This window comes from Populus euphratica, unplaced genomic scaffold (assembly GCF_000495115.2).
Source record: "Populus euphratica unplaced genomic scaffold, PopEup_1.0 scaffold1098.1, whole genome shotgun sequence".
NCBI classification, from domain to species: domain Eukaryota; kingdom Viridiplantae; phylum Streptophyta; class Magnoliopsida; order Malpighiales; family Salicaceae; genus Populus; species Populus euphratica.
In genome coordinates, this window is record NW_011500955.1 from 26097 (window position 1) to 47090 (window position 20994).

Below are 20994 nucleotides of genomic sequence, written 5' to 3' on the forward strand. Positions count from 1 at the left end.
TTTATTATTATTATTATTATTACTATTAATATTACTAATACTATTACTACTAGTAGTAGTATTATTAGTATTATTATTGCTACTATTATTATTATTGTTGTTATTATTACTATTGTTGTTGTTTATAATTTGTACAGTTAACCTCCCCGTGGTTTGACCCTGGTCTTGCCGGGTTATTTATTACTTCGACACTCCTGCACTTGGGAGAAGACATCAATCTTTTGGTTGTGTCATAAATAACTCTCCAATTGGCTGGAGATAACACCATGACTACAATCAAATTCTATACCTAAACTACTTGTCCTAGATACTTACTTAAAGATATCAACCAATAACTATCTCCCAAATAACCTTAACTAACCTTTAAAGAAGCTTAACAATATTTCCGAACCCTGCACCTAAAAACAAGCATTTAGTTCATGACTTCTTTCCTTTTAAATAGCTCCAGCTCTAACATTAACATCAATCTGACTCAATCTTCCTTATTTTGTGGTTACCACGTTAAGAGGTCTTGGATTAGGCTTTCTAAGTCTTCAGGATCTATTAATGTTTTTTGTTTTGTTTTTGTTATGCTTTGGTATTTTTAAACAAATATTTGTTTTTGAAAATACATTTCCTTTTTCCCAAAGTGATCAAATTTATGCTTGGTTAATTCAACTCATTGCATGCTCGTTAAACGTAAATAATGGCTTTTAAACATGTTTTCGCTATAATAATTAGGAACAGATTCAAGCTTAGTTAATCATTTGCCCTCCATTTGTATCCAAAGTTTGTTAAAAGTGAGGTTTGAGTCTTTTTTTTTATCAAAATTTAAAATTACTTTCTTTCGTATTCATTAGTTTTTACCATGATAATAAACACATATATTAACTTATACAACAAAATATAAAGCATAACTTTCAACATGGTTATTAAAACAAACTCTTAACAACTTGTGATAAATAAAATATTTTAAGATGATTTTTATATTTTTTTAATAACAAAACCCTTTTCTAAAATCTCTATTAGGACAATTTAGATGACATGATTATATTAAAACAAAACTAACAACTTTTTTATTAATTTTTTACCCGTCTTAATTCCCATTACAACATGGTAAATTTTAATAACAAACACAAATTAAAAATTAAACATAAAAAAAGGATGTATTTAAAGAACTCATTATCAAATACATGTTTATTCGATTTTTCCCTTCAAAATATGATTAGTAAATAGTATAATTATAAATAATTTGTAATGCATATTTAAAATTTTTATTACAATCTTTTATTAATCAAACTCTGAATAATTAATATTAATATCAATTGTTTTTATCAAATATATTATTGATTTATTAATTAATGATTATTGGTTTTATGTTTGTTAGTGATTATAGGTTTTGTCACCGTATTGTTGATTTATTAGTTGATAATTATTTCCTTGTAACATTAAAAAAACGTAAAAATAGTATTCTTTTGAGCTTTATGTTTCTTTTATAACTTTTTAAATTATTTTATGATTTTTCTTCATTTTTAATATAAACAATATTAAAAAATAACAAATTTTATATTTTTAAATATAATGATGGATAAGATATCATTTAAATATAATCTAAAAGTAGAAGTTCGATCTTATCAAATTACTGTAAGAGGGTTCTATTGAATCAAAATTTACAATGTGAGGGATTGAAAAGCTTTTTTATTAATGAATTAAATGAAAAATTGAGAAAAGGAAAGTGAAATAAAAAGGCTAGAAATTCAAAGTCTATATCTCTCCCCCTCTCTGCTTAAAATTCAAGCAGTCTTTCGCGCATATATAAATATAAATTATCCTCTCTCTTTCTCTCTCTCTCTCTAAACTGTTCGCTCACTACAACCAACATAAAACCCTTCCACTTTCTCTCTCTTTTTTCCCTCTCTAGAAACACGGCCTGCCATTTAGTCTCTCTTAGGGTTTGCTGGTCGAAGTAGCAGTGGTGGAAGCAGCAAGGGTTTTTGTGCGGGTTTGAAATCCAGTAATGCTGGCTTCTTTGGTTATGGCGGCAGAGAAATTTAGGGATTTAAGTCAGGCGATTGATGTTCCTTTGCTGGATGCTACTGTAGCTGCCTTCTATGGCACTGGATCCAAAGAAGAGGTCAGGTTTTCTTTATTCCATTTCAAATGCGAAGGCCTATATAACAATTCAACTCTTCTTGAATCCTAGGTTTAGGGTTTAGTAAGAGTGTTTCTACTTGTTAGCTAGTCAGCAATGGACTTTATATATATTTTTTAGTGTTTAAAGCTCTCTTAAGAGGAATTTTGCTATTTATGTTGTATTTGGTACTGCAAAGTGTGAAAATAAACAGACGAAGGAACGGGCGAGCGACCCGCTTAATAATTATTGAATGGAAGTGTATTATATTTTGTTTCAAAGATGGGTTTATTTCCATTTTGAATTTGAAATGCGGTAATAATGATTATTATTGTTGCTCAAATTGTCTATTGCACCGGGGGTTGGCGTTTTCTCATTTTGTACTAGATGTCTTCGAATTTGGTTCCTTTTTTTGGTTGTTTTGGTTTTGCTTGCAGAGCTAAATTTCTCCCCTCTCTATTGTCCACAGAGGGTAGCTGCTGACCGTATTTTGCAGGACTTGCAAAACAATCCAGATATGTGGCTCCAAGTGGTGCACATTCTACAAAATACAAAGAACCTCAACACCAAGTTCTTTGCCTTGCAGGTTAGTTGTTGTATGATGCATTGAAATTTTGTTTTTTTTTTTTATTTATTGCTTAGGAGGATATTCTTTTTGTAAATTATGAAGCAAGTCATCATGGGTTCAACTTTGTTGTCTGTTGTTACAGATATTTTAGTCATAATTTGGCATCTAGCTGTAGGCATTACTTGTGAAAGCTCTAGAACACTTTTATATATATTTGTTTAAATCTAGCTGAGACTGTTGCATTCATCTGTTGTGACTAAGCTAGTATTATGGTAGTTGGTGCTTGATGACTTGTTTTCTTTTTATCAGTTTTTGAGATGTTGTAGTAAAGAGCCTAACAGAACTTAGCTCTAATTCTCACTTGTGCAGTACAACCAATCTTTTATCTACCATTGTAGTGATAGAAAATGATGTTTCCAATTTGTATGAAAGAGGCATGTGTGTTTTAATGTGTAGAAGAGTCATGTGCCACCTTGAGCTTTTGACCTGAATCGTGTTTTCATTTCTATCATTCCTGCAAAGAAATTGCGCATTGCTTGATTGTTATACATGCTTATAGGAATTGAATAGAAGGTTAATTTAGCCATTTGGATGATGCTGAAAAAGATCTTTCAGAAACATCATGGGGCATAAAGACATCTGCTATGGTCAAATTACCTCCTCAAGAACTTTCAAGATGGTCTCTCTCATGTCACTGGCATGATACTCCTGGATATATGCCCAGGTGCTAGTACTATAGATGCACCAAGATCCTGCAAGGACATAGGAGGGCAGCCTCACATACCCTATCAGTGGTTGGATGGACTATGCAGAGTGTAGACACGATATAATGTTTGTGGATGAGTCTGTATGCCTTCTCAGGGTCGGAATTATGGATGCTCATCCATTGCTTACACATCTAATGATCTACTAAAATAGATATTGTTTGAGGTATGGCTAGAAGCAATGGAAATAAACATAAGAATACCCGTTTCTTTTGGCTTTAGCTTAGGGGATTATTTTCTTGGTTGTGTTCATAAAAGGAACAACGTAATGACTGATGTCTACAAAACATACAGGAAGCTTATAGACCTCAAAGGTGATGTCTGGCATATGTATAGGAAGCCTATTACTCTCTAGGGAAAAGGCACAAATTGATGATGTTTAAAAGGCTCAAGACTGATATTAAATAATGTTTTTTCTTCACCTGCAATAGAAATTAGGGAGAATATATGTCTTTTTGCTTTGACTCTTCTGTATTTTTTCTAAAATAAGTCCATAGCTCCCCTTTTCACATGAAAGGGGAGTTCTGTAATTTATGCAATGTAATGCATATATTATGGAGTATTTATTTATTCATTTATTTTTGTTTACTCATATCTTTGAGGTGATGATTTTACAAGAGATTATTCTGTGATTTTTCTGTAAGTCTTGTCCAAGATGCGGATTGATGCATTTACTTTTGTGGTATTGGCAATTAACTAGATGATGATTTAGTGCTTAGGAGAACCAAGTGACTGAGCAGCTGTTTTTGGACGTTTTACATTTTTATGTAGGTCCTAGAGGGCGTTATAAAGTATAGATGGAATGCATTGCCTGTTGAACAACGAGATGGAATGAAAAATTACATTTCTGAAGTCATTGTACAGGTATTTACTTCTCAAAGCTGTAGTTTTGGGAATGATTGGGCTTCACTATGTTCTTTCATATCTTGAACTTCTCATTACCTGCTATTGATAATTTTTCCTTGTTTTATCTCTTAAATAGCTTTCAAGTAATGAGGCCTCTTTTCGGATGGAAAGGCTGTATGTAAACAAGCTCAATGTTACTTTGGTTCAGGTATGCTTAAAACTAAGAATCCATGGATGGTTAGTTTTGGTGATTTTTTGGATATCCTATCTCGTGCCATGCACTATATTATAGCAATTGGAGACAGTTATTTTGGGATTGCTTTTTATTTATAACTAGTCACACTAGTGTGGTTTTTCAAGTTTTTATTTAATTCAAGAAATCTTTAATTCTCAGTTATTATTCAGATTGAAATTTTTAGTTCTCTATTTATATTTTTAGCGTTAATTAATGTAAGTTTTGGTTTGGTTTATTTGAACACATTTTATTTCCTTATTATAACATGAATAATTTCTTTACTGATAGTTAATGTTAGTTTTGATTTGTTTTATTCAAACACATGCTATTACCTTATTATAACATGAATAATTTCTCTAACTGATCATATATAGATACTCAAGCATGAGTGGCCTGCTAGATGGCGAAGCTTTATCCCCGATCTTGTTGCTGCAGCAAAAACTAGTGAAACTATTTGTGAGAATTGCATGGTTATATTGAAAGTAAGTCTCTCTCTCTCTCTCTCTCTCTCTGTACATAAACACATATTTGGATGATACTTTGTTTTGTAATATGTAGCTAATATAAGCTATTGCAGCTTCTTAGTGAAGAAGTTTTTGATTTCTCACGAGGAGAGATGACTCAACAGAAGATCAAAGAGCTTAAACAATCATTAAACAGGTAACTGCTTTGGGCTTTCACTTCTCCAGGTGCTGTAGTGCCATCTATTTCCTTGTGGAGGTTTGAAGTTACAGGATAGTCACACATAAAAACTAGTTGTTTTTGCTTGGCTTGTTTTTCAATTTGGATCATCATTTATAAGTTTCTGAAATCCCTTACTTCACAGAACCAAAATCCATGGTGTTTCAAAATGGAAACCATTGTAAAAAAAATTATAAATAACAATGTCGATCATTCTATGAGGCATTATTTCTTTTATCTGAAAAACACTTTAATTAACCATGCATATGATTTGTGTGATATTATGCCAAAGACTGTATAATTGAAATTTTCTAATAAAACAACTCCAACTAAGAACTTTTCTTATGTTTTTTTGATCATAATTCCAAGAAAATAAAATACAATGAACACTTCAATATTCTATATGTTGATCCAAATGGAGCTCATTGTTGTTCACATGTCAGCCCTAAACATAAAGCTCCCCTTGTGTTTATTGTGTTTTTGTGTCTGTGCACACGAAGGCAGTTAATATTGGCAGCAGGAGCTGCTGAAATTTACAGGAATTCTAGTTTGATTTTTTTGAGATTAGTTTCTAACTTAAGTTGGAAATGGTGGGAGTTATCTTGTCCTAGTGATAAACACTGAGACAAATATCACTTGTCTTTCATTTGAGTATTTCTTGAAATGCTTTGTTTTCTTGCTTGATTCTTGACAGTTAGCTTATTGGTAAATGGTGTGCCAATATAACTTTGTAATGATTGTTTAGAGGGTGCTGCTTCCCTAGTCTTGGTGTGTGTATTGCATGGACTTCACTGACAACTTATGTTATATGAAACTGCAGCAATTCTTCTTGACCTCTTCTCTGTTATCATACTGTCCCTTTTTTTGTTGTGTATTTGTGCAATTTATTTCACTAAGAGTTGTGTTTGGTTGTTTACAGCGAGTTTCAACTCATCCATGAGCTATGCTTGTATGTCTTGTCAGCTTCCCAAAGAACCGAGCTTATTCGAGCAACATTGTCCACCTTGCATGCTTTTCTTTCTTGGATTCCTTTGGGCTATATTTTTGAATCTCCCTTGGTATGTAAAATTGTATGTAAAATCTTCATCAATAGCTTTCAGACAGAAAATTTCATGAAAAGAATAGTTGTTACAGAAATAATTGGATTTATAGGTGTCAACTTGCATTAGTTATTGTTGTTCTCATGGTATGTACTCACATCACATGTTGTCTTCCTGCTATGCTTTACAGCTTGAAACGCTTCTGAAATTTTTTCCAATGCCATCTTATCGGAACCTTACCCTTCAGTGTTTGACAGAGGTATGCTGTTAACATTTCAAAAGAAGAATGTTTTCTCTTGGACTGTTAAGTATTGATTGGTTTATTGTCTGAAATTTACAGGTTGCGGCTCTTAATTTTGGGGATTTCTATAACATACAGTATGTTAAGATGTATAATTTTTTCATGGTCCAGTTGCAGGTACAATGGGGCATCTTAGTTCAGATATGGGAACTCCAACCCAATTGGGATATGCGTATCAATTTATATAATTGTGATGTCTGTTTCTAAGCTGCTTCTGTTTCCTCTTCTTCTTTGTAAATTTTTTTGCAGGCCATTCTTCCACTAACCACTAATATCCCAGAGGCTTATGCAAATGGATCTAGCGAAGAACAAGTCTGTGTTGCTAATAAAATGCAATTTGTTTTCTCAAGGATTAATGTTCAATACTAATTTTCTCTGACGTTTTTGTTGCATGCTTAGGCATTCATTCAGAATCTGGCGCTGTTTTTCACTTCATTTTATAAGGTAGTATTCATTTCTCAGCAAGTTAATAATTCCTCGTGTAAATTCTTAAGGGCTTAGCCTAAGAAATGCTAATGTGAATATTAGAACAAAGAAAAATTATGGTTTTATAGTTTTTGTTTTGATTGCTTCTTGATTCTAAGTAGTTTTAACACACATTTTAGATATAATTAGACTCTTAGATGTCAGTAATGGTTAGCAGTGTGGTTGTTTTGATTAGGATGGAATCAATGGACTGAGAGCAGAGGAGGGACCTCTGTTGGGGTGGGTTAAAATTGTAAGAGATGATATGGTTTCTGAACCTCTCACAAAACGTGGCCCAAGATAAGGACATGTTTGACATAGAAATGTGATGCAGGATAGCTTTGAGGGCTGTTCTGGAACTGAATTTCATGGTTGTTTAGGGCTATCAACAGTGGCGTGGAAAGTAATTTTAGGAGAATTTAGGCTCAATCTTTGATGGGTAATTGCTGTAGGGTTGATTAGGTGTGTGTGAGAGGTTGTTTAGGGATTATTGGCAAGTGTTTTAAGGTTAGATTGAAGGGTTTTGTATGCTGGGAATTGTATAAACTATTAGTCACACTAATAGCGTTTCTAGGAGTAGGAGCCACAACTAGAGGACAGAAAAACCTAAGCTTCAGACCTAGGGTTTTTAGGAGTCACACCTAAGGGCGATTGAGTAACACGATCAAAAACAAATTGCTGGAATTTTATTCATTGCTTGTAGTCAAATTAGTGGAAGATTACATGCTTATTTATAGAGTTTTAGCATTCCTAATCTAATAAGAACTTGGGATCCTAAACCTCCAACATGACTAGTCCCAGTGTTGTCAAGAGGTGCCGAGGCACTCGCCTAGGCGAGGCAACGCCCCAATGCCTTTATTAGCCTTAGGTGTTGGATTTCAATGAGGTGTCGCCTAGGTGGGTGCCTTGTGAGTGGGTGCGAGGCACTAAGGCTAGTGCCTGCTTGAAGCTCTTCCTTTTTTGTTGGATTTTTTTTAAATGATATATGTTTTGACCTATTTCTCCATTTGTTTTTAAATTTACCACAAGAAACAACTTAGGGTGTTTTTTTTTTTTTAAAACAAAGATTATAGTAAAAAAAATCATTAAAGTGGGGGACAAACGGACAATGAAGGACACTTAGAAGAGAAACACCAACCACACTTTCTTTTTTCAATAGTGGGAGTTGAAGAACAACACATCTGCATGGTTAATACTTTAATTTTTTCTAAACATATGCTATATAGTTTGAGAGATGAGGAGTTTTATTGTAATCATGAAATGGAGAATATGGAGGATTCAAGTGAAGGAGAGGAAAGCGTGGATGGAGATGTTTTCGAAGATTAATGAATAATGATGATGATATTTAATTTTGCTTTTAATCTATTTGGCTACTTTCTACTTTAAATTATCTTATTTTATTTCAAGGGTGAAAAATATAACTTTATATGACTGTTATGGTAATTTATATTTTCTTTTGATTTTCTAATGATCTAATCTTAATTGGGAAGATACATATTTTAGATTTATATTATATAATATAATATAATATAATATAATATGATATATATTTTTGTAATTTATAGCATATTGCCTTGGTTCATTCAGGCATGCGCCTAGCGCCTCGGGCTTCTTAGAAGCTTGGCGTCTTTTGCCTATGACAACACTAACTAGTCCTATTTAGAATAGGAAAACCTAATAACTTTAAGAGAACTAAAATACTAAACCTAGACAATTTTCCAGTAAATCTGGAAATTTACTGAAATAACCTTGTCCTGAAAAAGACAATTTGTGCTTTTGTTGTCATCAAAATGATTCCAATTAGTTTCCAACTGCTGTACTATTGAATTGAGGAATCTCTGTTGTGTTTCTGAGAACAAGACAAAAAGATGACTTAAATGTGCTATCATTCAGGGAAAAAAAAAAACAGCTTGATCTCATATGTGAGCTCATTGCTTGTTGATGGTATATTTTGAACTTGACTGTTGATGACTGCATTTTTGGGTCATGATGAGTTTGCAAAGTAGATCCATACGGTAGAATTTGTGTGCTTAGCTTGAGATATTTTTGCTTTCTCTGTATTTTGCATCAAGGCCTCTATGCATTCTCTCAAGATTGCATGTATATCCTGTTAAAAAAAAATGTTTACCCTGTTGAAGAGATGAAATTACAGATGCCTTCATCTCTTTGCAGTCTCATATTCAAGTGCTGGAGTCTACGCAGGAGAACATAACTGCTCTGCTAATGGGTCTCGAGTATCTAATTAACATCTGTTATGTTGATGACACAGAGGTTTTTAAGGTGAAGTTATTTTCCTTCTCTTGCTCTCGTTCATCTTTCTCGATGTGTATGTGCGGGTGCACATGTGTACTGGTGTTGTAGTATGCATGCCTGTATATGTGAATTATTATGTAATTCCAAGTCTGATAATATGACTAGTCTTGGTGCCTTGCACGCTTTATAGGTTTGCTTGGACTATTGGAACTCCTTGGTTTTGGAGCTTTTCGAGGCACGCCATAATTTGGACAACCCCGCAGTGGCTGTGAACATGATGGGACTGCAGGTAGAATGTGTTTATTACCAGATGGTGGTTGGCAAGTGGAGTAATGTAGTGTTCAGCTATTCTGTCACTCTGCTGCATTGTGGTTCTCCTTTTACTAATTCTGACTTCTGTTTTTCGTTGCATTGCAATAACACATACCATTATCCCTTTGCATCTCTTGTGAAATACACCATATTTCAGACAACCTTGAAGTAGCTGCAAATTTTCTAGGAGTCTCTTTAATGGATCGATTTTTATGTAGATAGTATTGTCATGTTTTATTGATTTTTTTTTATTTTTCTTGTTTGTTGTGGAGGATATCCATTACTATGTATTTCTTCTCCTCCCTTTTCGAAAATGCCTTTTCCCATGTGGGATACTACATTTTTCAGTAAAAAAACGTGGGTAAATATCCAATAAGAAGCGTGACAATATTTTAGATGTTTGAAAATTTTCTTGTGTATTTTGTTTGATGTCTTGCACTCTGCTCATATTTGCAGACAATCTTATCTGCTTCATGTAGTTCATTGTTTTCTCATTTTACATATATAATGTGCAGATATTAGAAATTCTTGCATTTTCATCATTATGAATTGGTTACAAGTTTCTTGTTTAACACTTCCATTCTTCCATGGAGATTACTGATTCTAGATTTTCAATTCTCGGAATCTGCAGATGCCTCTGCTACATGGCATGGTTGATGGTTTAGGGTCACAAATTCTGCAGAGGAGGCAGCTTTATGCTACTCCAATGTCCAAGTTGCGAATGCTTATGATCTGTCGTATGGCTAAACCTGAGGAGGTTTTGATAGTTGAAGATGAAAATGGTAATATTGTTCGTGAAACCATGAAGGATAATGATGTTCTTGTTCAATATAAGGTGATATATCGTTACTTGGCTGGTGCATTTATGTAATCATTTCTTATTGGCCTTTGAATATGGATGTGGAGCATTTTTTTGAAATCAATTAGTGTATTTAGGGCCTTGTGCTAGCTCAAATAGAGTGTTGATTAACATTTATACTGGTGATTATTCTGAAATTTTGAAAAATGAAACTTTTATGTCCTTGATTGAACTGTGGATGATCAAGATATAGACTTGAGGTGCAGAGGGCATGATTTGCGGGTGCAGCTTCATTTTACATGCTGAAAAAGATTGGTTTATATATAATGTGCATAATTTGCCGAGGTACTGTAAATTTTTTTAATACAAGATTTCAAAACATTTAATATTTGGTTGGTATTGTAATGCTTGCTTTAACAATGTCCAAGGCTAGGCCTCTTCTGTTAATGGGCAGGATGTCAAATTTCAAACTGCTTTTCAGTATCAATATGTTTATGTTGTGGAGATCTTGTGTTTTAGTATATATGCATTGGCCTTAATTTTCTGTTTTCAACTATTTTACGACACCAGTTTCTAAGGTTAATCAAAATGCAATTATGCAGATTATGAGGGAAACACTAATCTATTTGTCACATCTTGATCACGAGGATACTGAAAAGCAGGTAAGAGCTTGTCACTGAACTCATGACTGTGGAATTTATTTTAGGAATACTGTCCATGCATCTTTCAGCTACTTTTTTTTTTAGTTTAAAGCTTTAGATTCATAATGTGTGATTAATAAATGAATTAATTCGTTTAGCTTTCTTTAGAGCTCTGATCTGCTCCAGTATTCCTACTATGTATAACGGTTAGCCTTTTCAAGAACTTTGCTTTGTGAAAACACAACTTTCTTTGTAATTTTTTTCTTTTCTGCCTTGGGTTTCCTTTTGTTGTGTTACCGATTTGTTGCATGCTTTCACAGTTGTAATATCTTCCTTGCTTCAGCTTGTTTACTTCTTAACCTCTCTTTTGTGAAGTACATCAAGATATTCTGATGAAAAAACGAGTATAGTGAATATAGTACATTAAGGTATCAGATGAGAGAACAAGCATATCTTTAGTGAATGTATATTGGTTTTTTATTTGCTTCTCTTCTATACGATGAAGTGTGGTATCTTATATAGATGTTGCTGTCTTCCCTTTTTGGTGCCACATAGATGCTGAAGAAATTGAGTAAACAACTGAGTGGTGAAGATTGGAATTGGAACAATTTGAACACTTTATGCTGGGCAATTGGATCCATATCTGGTTCCATGATGGAAGAACAGGTAACTGCCTTTTCTGGATCAATGGAGGCTTATTTTGTTGAAATATCCTTGTGGGAAATAGGAAAGTTTATCAATTAACACTTGGATCTTTTTGTAGTTGCATAATGCCTTCAAGACACTGAAGTTTTTGTATGAAATTTTGTAGCGTGTACAAATGGAAATTTTTTTGTAGCACGAGGACACATTGTTTTTAACCTGGACCTAATATAGAAGTGATGGAATTCTAGTTTCTTATTTGCTTATAACTCCTTGATGATGATATACCAGTGAAATGTCTGTGAATTTTGCTCTCATGATTCGAAAGAAAAAATTGTGTTCTCGCTGTCTGGCCATATTATAGGATCCTTCATTATAAATCATTTCATGACCTCTTGATTTCTTCCATGGATACTAATTGTTTGTTGTTCATTGCCTAATGTTTTGGGATCTCATATATTTGAAAGAGTGGGTTCCATGCCAGTGTGTTCCATGCCCATATATTAAACGGTTGCAATTTATGTCAACACTTGTTAGCATGTTACATCACCTGTTCTAATTTAGTTTAGTACTAGCAAGCTTGCTGATGATTGTTGTTTTGCTTTTCTAAGATTGTAGTTTCATCCTGGTTGTCAAATCTTTTTAATCTCTGATTTGTTTTTTGTCAACTGTTTTATACCTTTTCTCCCTGTTGCCACTTCCTGTTTGATATTAGTTTTGGTTTAGTACCAAACAATTCAATGAAAATCGGTCGAGCACAATCCTTTAATGATGTATTGTTATATAACCCATCCATTTCAGATTTTGAAGATTTCTTAATTGGCTAATGCTTACTTGTTTGTTGCAATGATCGTATTTTCTTCAATAATGCATTAACAGTTTTGACCATCTTTGTTCTCTGGCAGGAAAACAGATTTCTAGTGATGGTCATTCGTGATCTATTGAATTTATGTGAAATCACGAAAGGGAAAGATAACAAAGCTGTTATTGCAAGTAACATCATGTAAGAATTTATGATTGCAGAAGGTGTTTGAGAGCTTCTTTCATGGAGTTATACGTCTTTGATTCTTTTTGTACCTCATAGTTATCACCACTTTGGGGTTACCACTTTCTGATGTTTCTCCAGCACACAATTTTTTTTTTAAAGAAAAAAATAGGGAGAGAGACAGGTAGAACTTTTCTACAGACTGTATTTCAATTTGACTACTTGCTTGTTCCTTGACAAGGCTTGCACCCACTGAGATTGGTAGCTGTAGAAGCATAAAGTAAATTTGTCAGGGATGTGGTTGTATAAGTACACGAATTTCATATCTGTTTGTTTCAAACTTACTAGCTCTGATTGCAGGTATGTTGTTGGTCAGTACCCAAGATTTCTCAGAGCTCACTGGAAGTTCTTGAAAACTGTTGTCAATAAATTGTTTGAATTTATGCATGAAACTCATCCTGGAGTGCAGGTGATTTTTTCTCTATAATCTATATACTATTGTCTAGAAAGGCAGCATATACTGTAGACTATCTTATCATTTTTGTGTCACATGTATCAGTGTTACATAAACCCCTTTGAGTGACTGGAGGACTAGCAATTATGTGTTATAGTGTGGTGTTGCATTTGTTATATTTTCTTGTATAGCTTCACTGTAACTCGCATCTCGAAATTTTCCAGGACATGGCCTGTGACACATTCTTGAAAATTGTACAGAAATGCAAGCGGAAATTTGTTATCGTACAGGTGACTTATATTTTTCCACTGGCTCTTTGCTGTTGGGTTGTAATTGCAATGCATAAAAAATTCATTGATAAGCTGCTTCTCTGGTTTACAGGTTGGAGAAAGTGAGCCGTTTGTATCTGAACTTCTAGCAGGCCTACCAACGACTGTTGCTGATCTTGAGCCACATCAGATTCATACATTTTATGAATCTGTATACATCTATATGTTTTGAGGACTAACATATTGACACTACAAATGTGTGAAGTTTGTGACCTGTGCTTTTGTTTTTTGTTTTTTTCCACCAGGTTGGCCATATGATCCAAGCAGAATCTGATCCACAGAAGAGAGATGAATACCTGCAGAGGTTGATGGATCTTCCTAACCAGGTATAATTTTATATAGGAAAAAAGGTCTCAAGGTTTTTCTAGATTTTCACCATGTAACGAATAATGATGGGCCCTATATATACACATTAATGAACCCCTCACTAAAATATGAAAGTTCCTTGTTCAGTTACAATCCAATTTTTTTTCATGTGTATACTTAGTTTGAAATTCTTTTCCATTTAAAATCTTGCCACAAAAATCTCCAAACAAATCCAAGCCAATATTTGACAAACATTTAAATAATCAAAATTTGATATTTTAAATTAAATTGGCATATGATTTTTTCGAAGATCAATTACCATCTGACAGTTTGAAAACTGCTCCTTTTTTTATGAGAAATCATTATGTTCGATTTGTAAGTATTTTGAAGTGATGGTTTTTGTTGGAGAATAGATTCCTTTACCAGACATAGTTTAGGACTGAACAAAATGGATGCCTGGAAACTGTCAGATAGGAGTTTTGCTTCAGTTTACTTGCCAACCGTGAGAGCTATTCAGGATCAGTTTCATTTTAGTATTTTTCTTCTTGTTTATAAGATCTAAGCGGCTAATTAGATTGCATTGTTTTCTAGAAATGGGCTGAAATTATCGGGCAGGCACGTCAAAGTGTAGATTTTCTGAAGGATCAAGATGTGATCAGAACTGTCCTTAATATATTGCAGGTATGGCTTTTTTGTTTTTTTTTTTATTAACTATGGGGATCCAAATCATGTTTATAAGGGATTTGACAAAGGATATTGTTTTAAATGACCTTGATGATTCTCCTTTAGTCATAGTTTGGTAACTTGATGTGCTTGCAATTACCTTCTCAATGTAGGCTTTTACTACCCATTGTTTTAAAACAAGGTTGAAATTTAGGGATGGGTCAGGTCAAATTGGGGTGGGTTTTTTATGTGCCTACCCTTGACATGGTGTACCAATAACCATTACCCACCCTCGATGTAAATTTGGTCATTTTGGGTGAATGACTTTATATAATTAACATAGTTATAAAACCCAAACCAGCTTGACAAGTCAACCTGGGACTTGTCCAGGTTGAAGAAAAAATAGAAGGAAAAAACTAGTTGACTTAGTCAAAAACCCAAGTTGACCTCTGGCATAGTGAAAAACTGGCCTTCAACCCCTTTTTTTTTTGCGAGAAGAATTTTTTTGGTCAAAACGACATTGTTTTAATCCTTTTGTTTTTGAGGTCAACCCCGGGTTGGGTTTAATAATTATGATAATTAGTTCTATACCGACTGGATACCCAACCTTGATTTTTTTAATTCTTGAAAGTACATTTTTCACTCTAGAAATTTTATGTGACACTACCAAATCTCATCTTTATAAATTAGTCTGAAAAATCTTACATGCTCAATTTTTCGAAGTCACATTTAAAATATTAACAGTACATGTGATTTAAAAATACATAATTATGTCATTAAACATCACCAATGATCTATATTAATTAGTATGGTCATATGGATATATGAATCATGGAAGATCTCTTGTCTTGACAAATCATCACCCAATGATCTATATTAATTAGTATGGTCATATGGATATATGAATCATGGAAGATCTCTTTTGTCTTGAGAAATCATGTATATGATAAGAAGATATCACATATCATGCCTAGGTGAAACTGGGTTGGGTTTTCACTTGGCTTTCTTTGGCTCTGGTCAGACTTGTTAAAAACCCAACCTAACCAGGTAACCTTGTGACGCCAAATACCTAGTGGGTTGGGTGAAATTGCCATCCCTAGGTAATTTTCTACTGCCTTATATGTTCTTGTTAGGTGTCTCATTTGTTAATTTTATTGCTATGTCATGATCTAATGCCATTGACCAACTCATTGTTGGTTTGCAGACCAATACAAGTGTTGCAAGTTCCCTTGGGACATACTTTCTATCCCAAATTTCTCTTATCTTTTTGGACATGCTTAACGTATACAGGTTTGCTTTTCACTGTTTTCTTTAATGCTATTTTAGAAACAGCTTTGAGCTTGCCAGAGATATTTTGCTTGCTCTTATTAGTTAATACATTTCTCTTGATTTCAAATTTTATTGGCAGAATGTATAGTGAGCTTATATCAAGCAGTATTGCAGAAGGAGGGCCATATGCATCTAAAACATCTTATGTGAAACTTTTGCGGTGAGTCATCGTTTGGGTTTTGTTTCAGATGTAATGGACATCTAAAATTTATTTGGGTTTTAATGTGCTACCAAACAGATCTGTTAAGAGGGAGACACTTAAGCTCATTGAGACATTTTTGGACAAGGCCGAAGACCAGACACAAATTGGGAAGCAGTTCGTGCCCCCAATGATGGATCCTGTTCTTGGTGATTATGCTAGGAATTTGCCTGATGCTAGAGAATCAGAAGTTTTGTCACTTTTTGCAACAATTATAAACAAGTATGTTGCCCTTTCTTAGTATTCTTTGCTGGCAATGTAATGATTTGGTGTAAGATCAGATCAGGAGTTCTTGAATCTACTATTATTTAGTGTTTACATCTGAACATTCTGCTCCTTGTAGCACAATAGATTTTATTCATCTTCAAGAGAACTTTCTTACTGCTAGCTCCTGTGGTTCTTGTTAATTTAATTGGATGAGTAGATGGGTTGAAAGATAGTGTGAGGGTTGGACTAATTAATATCAACTTAACTAAATGTTGATCTCAAACATCTAGTTGGTAGTGTCATTGGTGGAAGGTGACAGTTAGATTCTCTATTTGTGAAATTGCAATTGCACATGCATTTATACTTGACCAAATGGATAGAGTAAGAGTTGCCTTTGTTGCAGACTTGCATCTGTGTTATATGCTGTTAAACATCGCTGCTTTTTAAGGCATTGCTAGTTTTATGTTTTTTACTTAGCCAGTCTGAGCCAACCCCAACTAATTTGGGATTGAGGCTTTGCTGCTACTGCTGCTGCATCAGTTGTAGATGTTCACACTCTCTGCTATGCTGGCAGCCTGGAGGCAATATAGACCACTGCAAAATGCTCTGTTCCCTGTTAGTTTCTTGCTGTCAGATATCTCTTTCTGATGTTTTCCTTTTCTGGACAAAGGTACAAAGCTGCAATGATAGAAGATGTACCTAGAATATTTGAAGCTGTTTTCCAGTGTACGTTGGAGGTAAGTACGAGGACTGTAAATCTGTGTGCTCGTTTATGTGGCTTCTATATGTTGAAATTTTCTGTCAATGCATCATCTTTCATTTCATTACATCTTGCAACAGCAGTTGAGGACTCATTTTCTGAAACTCTATCTTAATGTTTAAAAGGAATTTGTGAAATGGACAGAAATAATGTAGTTGATGGAACAATGTAACCGGTAGACTGTTGTGTGTGCATGGAATGCAAAATTCCAGAGTGTTCGCTTATTGTGTTTCAATAGTTGTTTAAACATCCAAAATGAATAGATCCTTGAATAGTATCAGTCTATCCAACAATTTTCTCTTTTATTTATGATTTGCACTTTTAGCTTCCTTATGCACTAGGGAATCTTTTCCTTATTAGCCGTCCGATCTGAGCTCCTATCTCTCTTTTGGAGAATAAGACATCCTGTCCATCACTCATTGAGTGGCTACATCCTGGTGAAGCTCATTTCCCGGAGAATCATACATGTTCTGAATCAATCCCCGTCCCAAATGGAAAGTCAGTAGAGCAATATTACATTGATCTTTGGTTAGGAGTTCAGACCCTGTCATTGTACAATCCACTTGCAGTTAGTGGCAAAATTCTCACATGATGCTTTTTTATCTGTTTTTTCTTTTTGGAGATTAGTTATGCCTACGCTATGCTTATATCTTAGGAGGATGCCATGCTATCATCAAATATTGCTTATAGGAATGCTATCTTGTACATCTTAGCACTTCTGCACAAAATATCTCTCTCTTGATATCTGGCCAGAAAAAGGTGCATTGGTTCATGTTGGTGTTAAATACAGCATAGCATAGCATATGCTATTGAAGATCAATATATATGAGCGTATAAGATCAAGGCTGAATTTTTTTTTTTTAAACTGTGTAGTAGAAATTGTGCAGCTGAGATGAGTAGTTCTGTGCTGCAGATGATAACCAAAAATTTTGAAGATTATCCAGAACATCGCCTTAAGTTCTTCTCATTACTCCGTGCCATTGCTACACATTGTTTCCCTGCCTTGATTCGTTTGTCAAGTGAGGTTTGTGTTTGAAGTTATTTTGTTTCTTTTATCAATCTTAATGTGTTGCTCAGTTCTACTTGCAATGTGATTCATTAGATTGGTTTTGCTATGTGATCTTAGAAGACTACAGTTTTGTTTGATTAAAAAATATATTAGAAAAGTGGAAAAAATTGAAGGAATGGACCACTAAGTTTGATTATATTAGTCAGAAAAGGCTAAAGCATGAGGAGCAACCTTTTTACACCTTGGGATAAATGCTATTTTTTTAAAATATTATTATTTTAAAATTGTCAATTATAAAGCTTCCATTGAATCGAAATCTTTTGTTTCATGTTATTCAATACCAGCAACTGAAGCTAGTGATGGATTCAATCATATGGGCATTCCGTCATACAGAGAGGAACATAGCTGAGACTGGTCTAAACCTATTGTTGGAGATGCTGAAGAACTTTCAGGTGCATCCCCCCCCTGCATTCTTGTTCTATCAATATCATGCTGTGTGGGATACTTTGTTTACTCTTCTGTGTAATTTGACAGGCTTCAGAGTTCTGTAATCAGTTCTACAGGTCATACTTTTTGACAATTGAGCAGGAAATATTTGCTGTCTTGACAGATACATTTCACAAACCTGGTTTTAAGTTGCATGTCTTGGTGCTGCAACACTTGTTTTGCTTGGTATGTGCCTTGCTCTTATCTTTTCCTAGTTTTAGGCCTGACCAACTATGATTAATGAGGATGCCACCTTTCAGGTCGAGAGTGGTGCTTTGACAGAGCCTCTGTGGGATGCTGCAACAATCTCTTATTCATATCCAAATAATGCGATGTTTGTTCGTGAGTATACCATTAAACTTCTGGGTACATCATTCCCAAACATGACTGCATCAGAGGTGAGATCATTTATTTATATTTTTCTGTTACTTTATTATGGTCTTTATTCCAAAGCCATCCATTGGATATCACTAATATGAAGACACTTTCAGGTCACTCAATTTGTTAATGGACTATTTGAGTCAAGAAACGACCTGTCTGGATTTAAGAATCACATCCGAGACTTTCTCGTGCAATCAAAGGAATTCTCTGCTCAGGTAACTCTTTGAATTGCCAACCATTTACTTATACTGTCTCCTTTCCTCGTTCCCACAAATTAGTGAATGGTATAGAAGATGTTAAATACTTGTGGGCACACATGTGAAGGTCACACTTGTCTTTTACAGACCTTCTGGACGTCCACAACTATATGGTTTTTTAGGGGTGGCAAAAGCTAATGGGTTGGATAAGGGTTATCCATAGAATCCCCCCCCTTTTTTCTTCCTAAGAAAAAAGGAACTTTTTGCAGACATGCATCCTAGTTTCTGAGATTTTTTTTTTGTTCCAAAATAAAATGTTTTTCCCATAAATTAATCCTTTTGTAGTTTTTTTGCTTCTACCTGCTTCATAGTAAATACACTTGCGTCCTTGAATGAAAATGATATTATTATTATTATTATTTTGCAATTAAAATCCCTATAAGTCAAATAATATAATGGGTAAAAAATAGTTTAAACAATTTAGTTAAAAAATAAATGGGTAATGGGTAATGTTACCCATTACCCACCCCAATTAATTTCTCTCCACTATGGTTGAGATAAGCAAGTGCAATCTGAATGCTTGGTTGTTTGTACAGGATAATAAAGATCTCTACGCTGAAGAGGCTGCTGCTCAGAGGGGAAGAGAGCGACAAAGAATGCTTTCCATTCCAGGGCTTATTGCCCCTCCTAATGAAATACAAGACGAGATGCTAGATTCATAGAAAGCAATTTTTGCAGCAAAAGCTAACTTTATGAGATATAACTCAAGGAGTTGCTGTGGGCATCGGATATGAGCAGATGCAACATTTTCCCCTTGATTCCCCAAAGTTTTCTTGTTTCGAACCAGTTAGATCATGAAGGTGGCTTGGTGTGGGGGTTAGGCTGCTGGCTGTACTGCCTTCACCGGTTGGGCTAGGTTTAGAGTATTTAGGGGTTGATGTAGGATCATTTGTACGGTTTGTTGGATCCAGCTTAAGACTGTATTCACATGGACGGATGGGATCAAACTGTTTAAATGACACGTTTTGCATTTTTGACTGATTCATCTTAGTGCTTACTAATGTTGGCGAGTTGTGCAGGAGTTGTTTCCTTTCGAATGCTGTTCTCTATTTTAGCGGTTTTTGTTTAGTTGTTTAGTTCCGTACTTGGTCAAATATATTATGATTGTGTTTTAAAACATTATTTACTCGATTTCCATATGCAAAATGTCGTGATAGCTTAAAATTAAACATTTCAAACTTAAGAAGCATGATAACTTAATATGTTGTGTTTCATGTTGTGAAGTTTAAACCCTTCTCATATTAAAGAACATAATAGACGTGATAGCTCTATCTCTGTCAAAACCAGCATTCTCGGCCTTTATTTCCTTGAAAACCCCACTAATGACTTGCTTTCCCCCCGCTAATCACTCCCTTTTTTTGCCATTAAAATATCAAAAAATTAAATTTATTTTAGTCTGAAGTATTCTAAAACATTTCGTTAAAATTTTCCTATGCCACCTTTGCAGCTATAGCTATAGCTTTAGCTTTTTTTATTTTATTCTAGTCCAATGGATTTGTGTTCAGTTTAGTTTAATTGAAATCTTTATTTAGAATTTAGGATTTAGGTTGAATTTAGAATGATAAATTAGCTATAAATAAAATCAGGGTTGATTAGATATAGTTATAATTGAATATAAAAATAAGTTAAATTAATTATAAATTAATTATTTTAATAAGTTATGTGTTGCGTTGAATTTTAAATATGTTGATAAATTAGGAAAACAAATTGTTGATTTTTGTTAATAATATTATTAATTATGCTTGGTGATTTCATGCAATAGAGTAGGAATGTAATAGAATTATGATGAATTATATGTTGTATTGAATTGTGGGTGGGTTGTCAAATTTGGTATTTTCTTTGAATTATTTTAATTTGCTATGAATTGAAATTTGATTTAATGCAATTGAGTATGAAAATATCAATTAGATTTGATATAAGAAATTATGTTTAATTTTATTTTGGTCAAGTATGTTTTTGCATTAAATTTTAG

The 20994-nt window shown here is 34.0% G+C and overlaps 1 protein-coding gene across 2 annotated transcripts; it reads left to right on the forward strand.

Moving 5' to 3' along the window:
• Positions 1-1759: 1759 nt before the first annotated feature.
• On the forward strand, positions 1760-20139 carry LOC105116903 (exportin-1-like). Of its 2 annotated transcripts, XM_011014401.1 has the most exons (32): positions 1760-2113; positions 2580-2696; positions 4214-4306; positions 4425-4496; positions 4898-5005; positions 5101-5183; positions 6124-6262; positions 6435-6503; positions 6585-6662; positions 6795-6857; positions 6945-6989; positions 9183-9290; positions 9454-9552; positions 10207-10410; positions 10977-11036; positions 11571-11681; positions 12563-12660; positions 13003-13111; positions 13321-13386; positions 13478-13576; positions 13671-13751; positions 14323-14412; positions 15599-15684; positions 15803-15883; positions 15962-16144; positions 16800-16866; positions 17803-17913; positions 18243-18350; positions 18433-18570; positions 18645-18782; positions 18876-18980; positions 19559-20139. In XM_011014401.1, exons 1-32 carry the CDS (start codon positions 1997-1999, stop codon positions 19682-19684), a joined length of 3252 nt encoding a protein of 1083 aa, XP_011012703.1. In that variant the 5' UTR covers positions 1760-1996; the 3' UTR covers positions 19685-20139. The 2 variants fall into 2 exon arrangements, with proteins under 2 accessions (XP_011012703.1, XP_011012704.1); XM_011014402.1 differs by lacking the exons at positions 1760-2113; positions 2580-2696 and adding an exon at positions 3355-3608 and having other exon boundaries at positions 9454-9555.
• Positions 20140-20994: the final 855 nt, after the last annotated feature.

Excerpts from the sequence above, each read along its gene's own strand:
- LOC105116903 (XM_011014401.1), top strand. The coding sequence starts at position 1,997 with ATGCTGGCTTCTTTGGTTATGGCGGCAGAGAAATTTAGGGATTTAAGT. Across the intron at positions 6,858-6,944 it reads ATGGATCTAGCGAAGAACAA|GCATTCATTCAGAATCTGGC; the intron begins GTCTGTGTTGCT and ends TTGCATGCTTAG. Across the intron at positions 16,145-16,799 it reads TTTGCAACAATTATAAACAA|GTACAAAGCTGCAATGATAG; the intron begins GTATGTTGCCCT and ends TTCTGGACAAAG.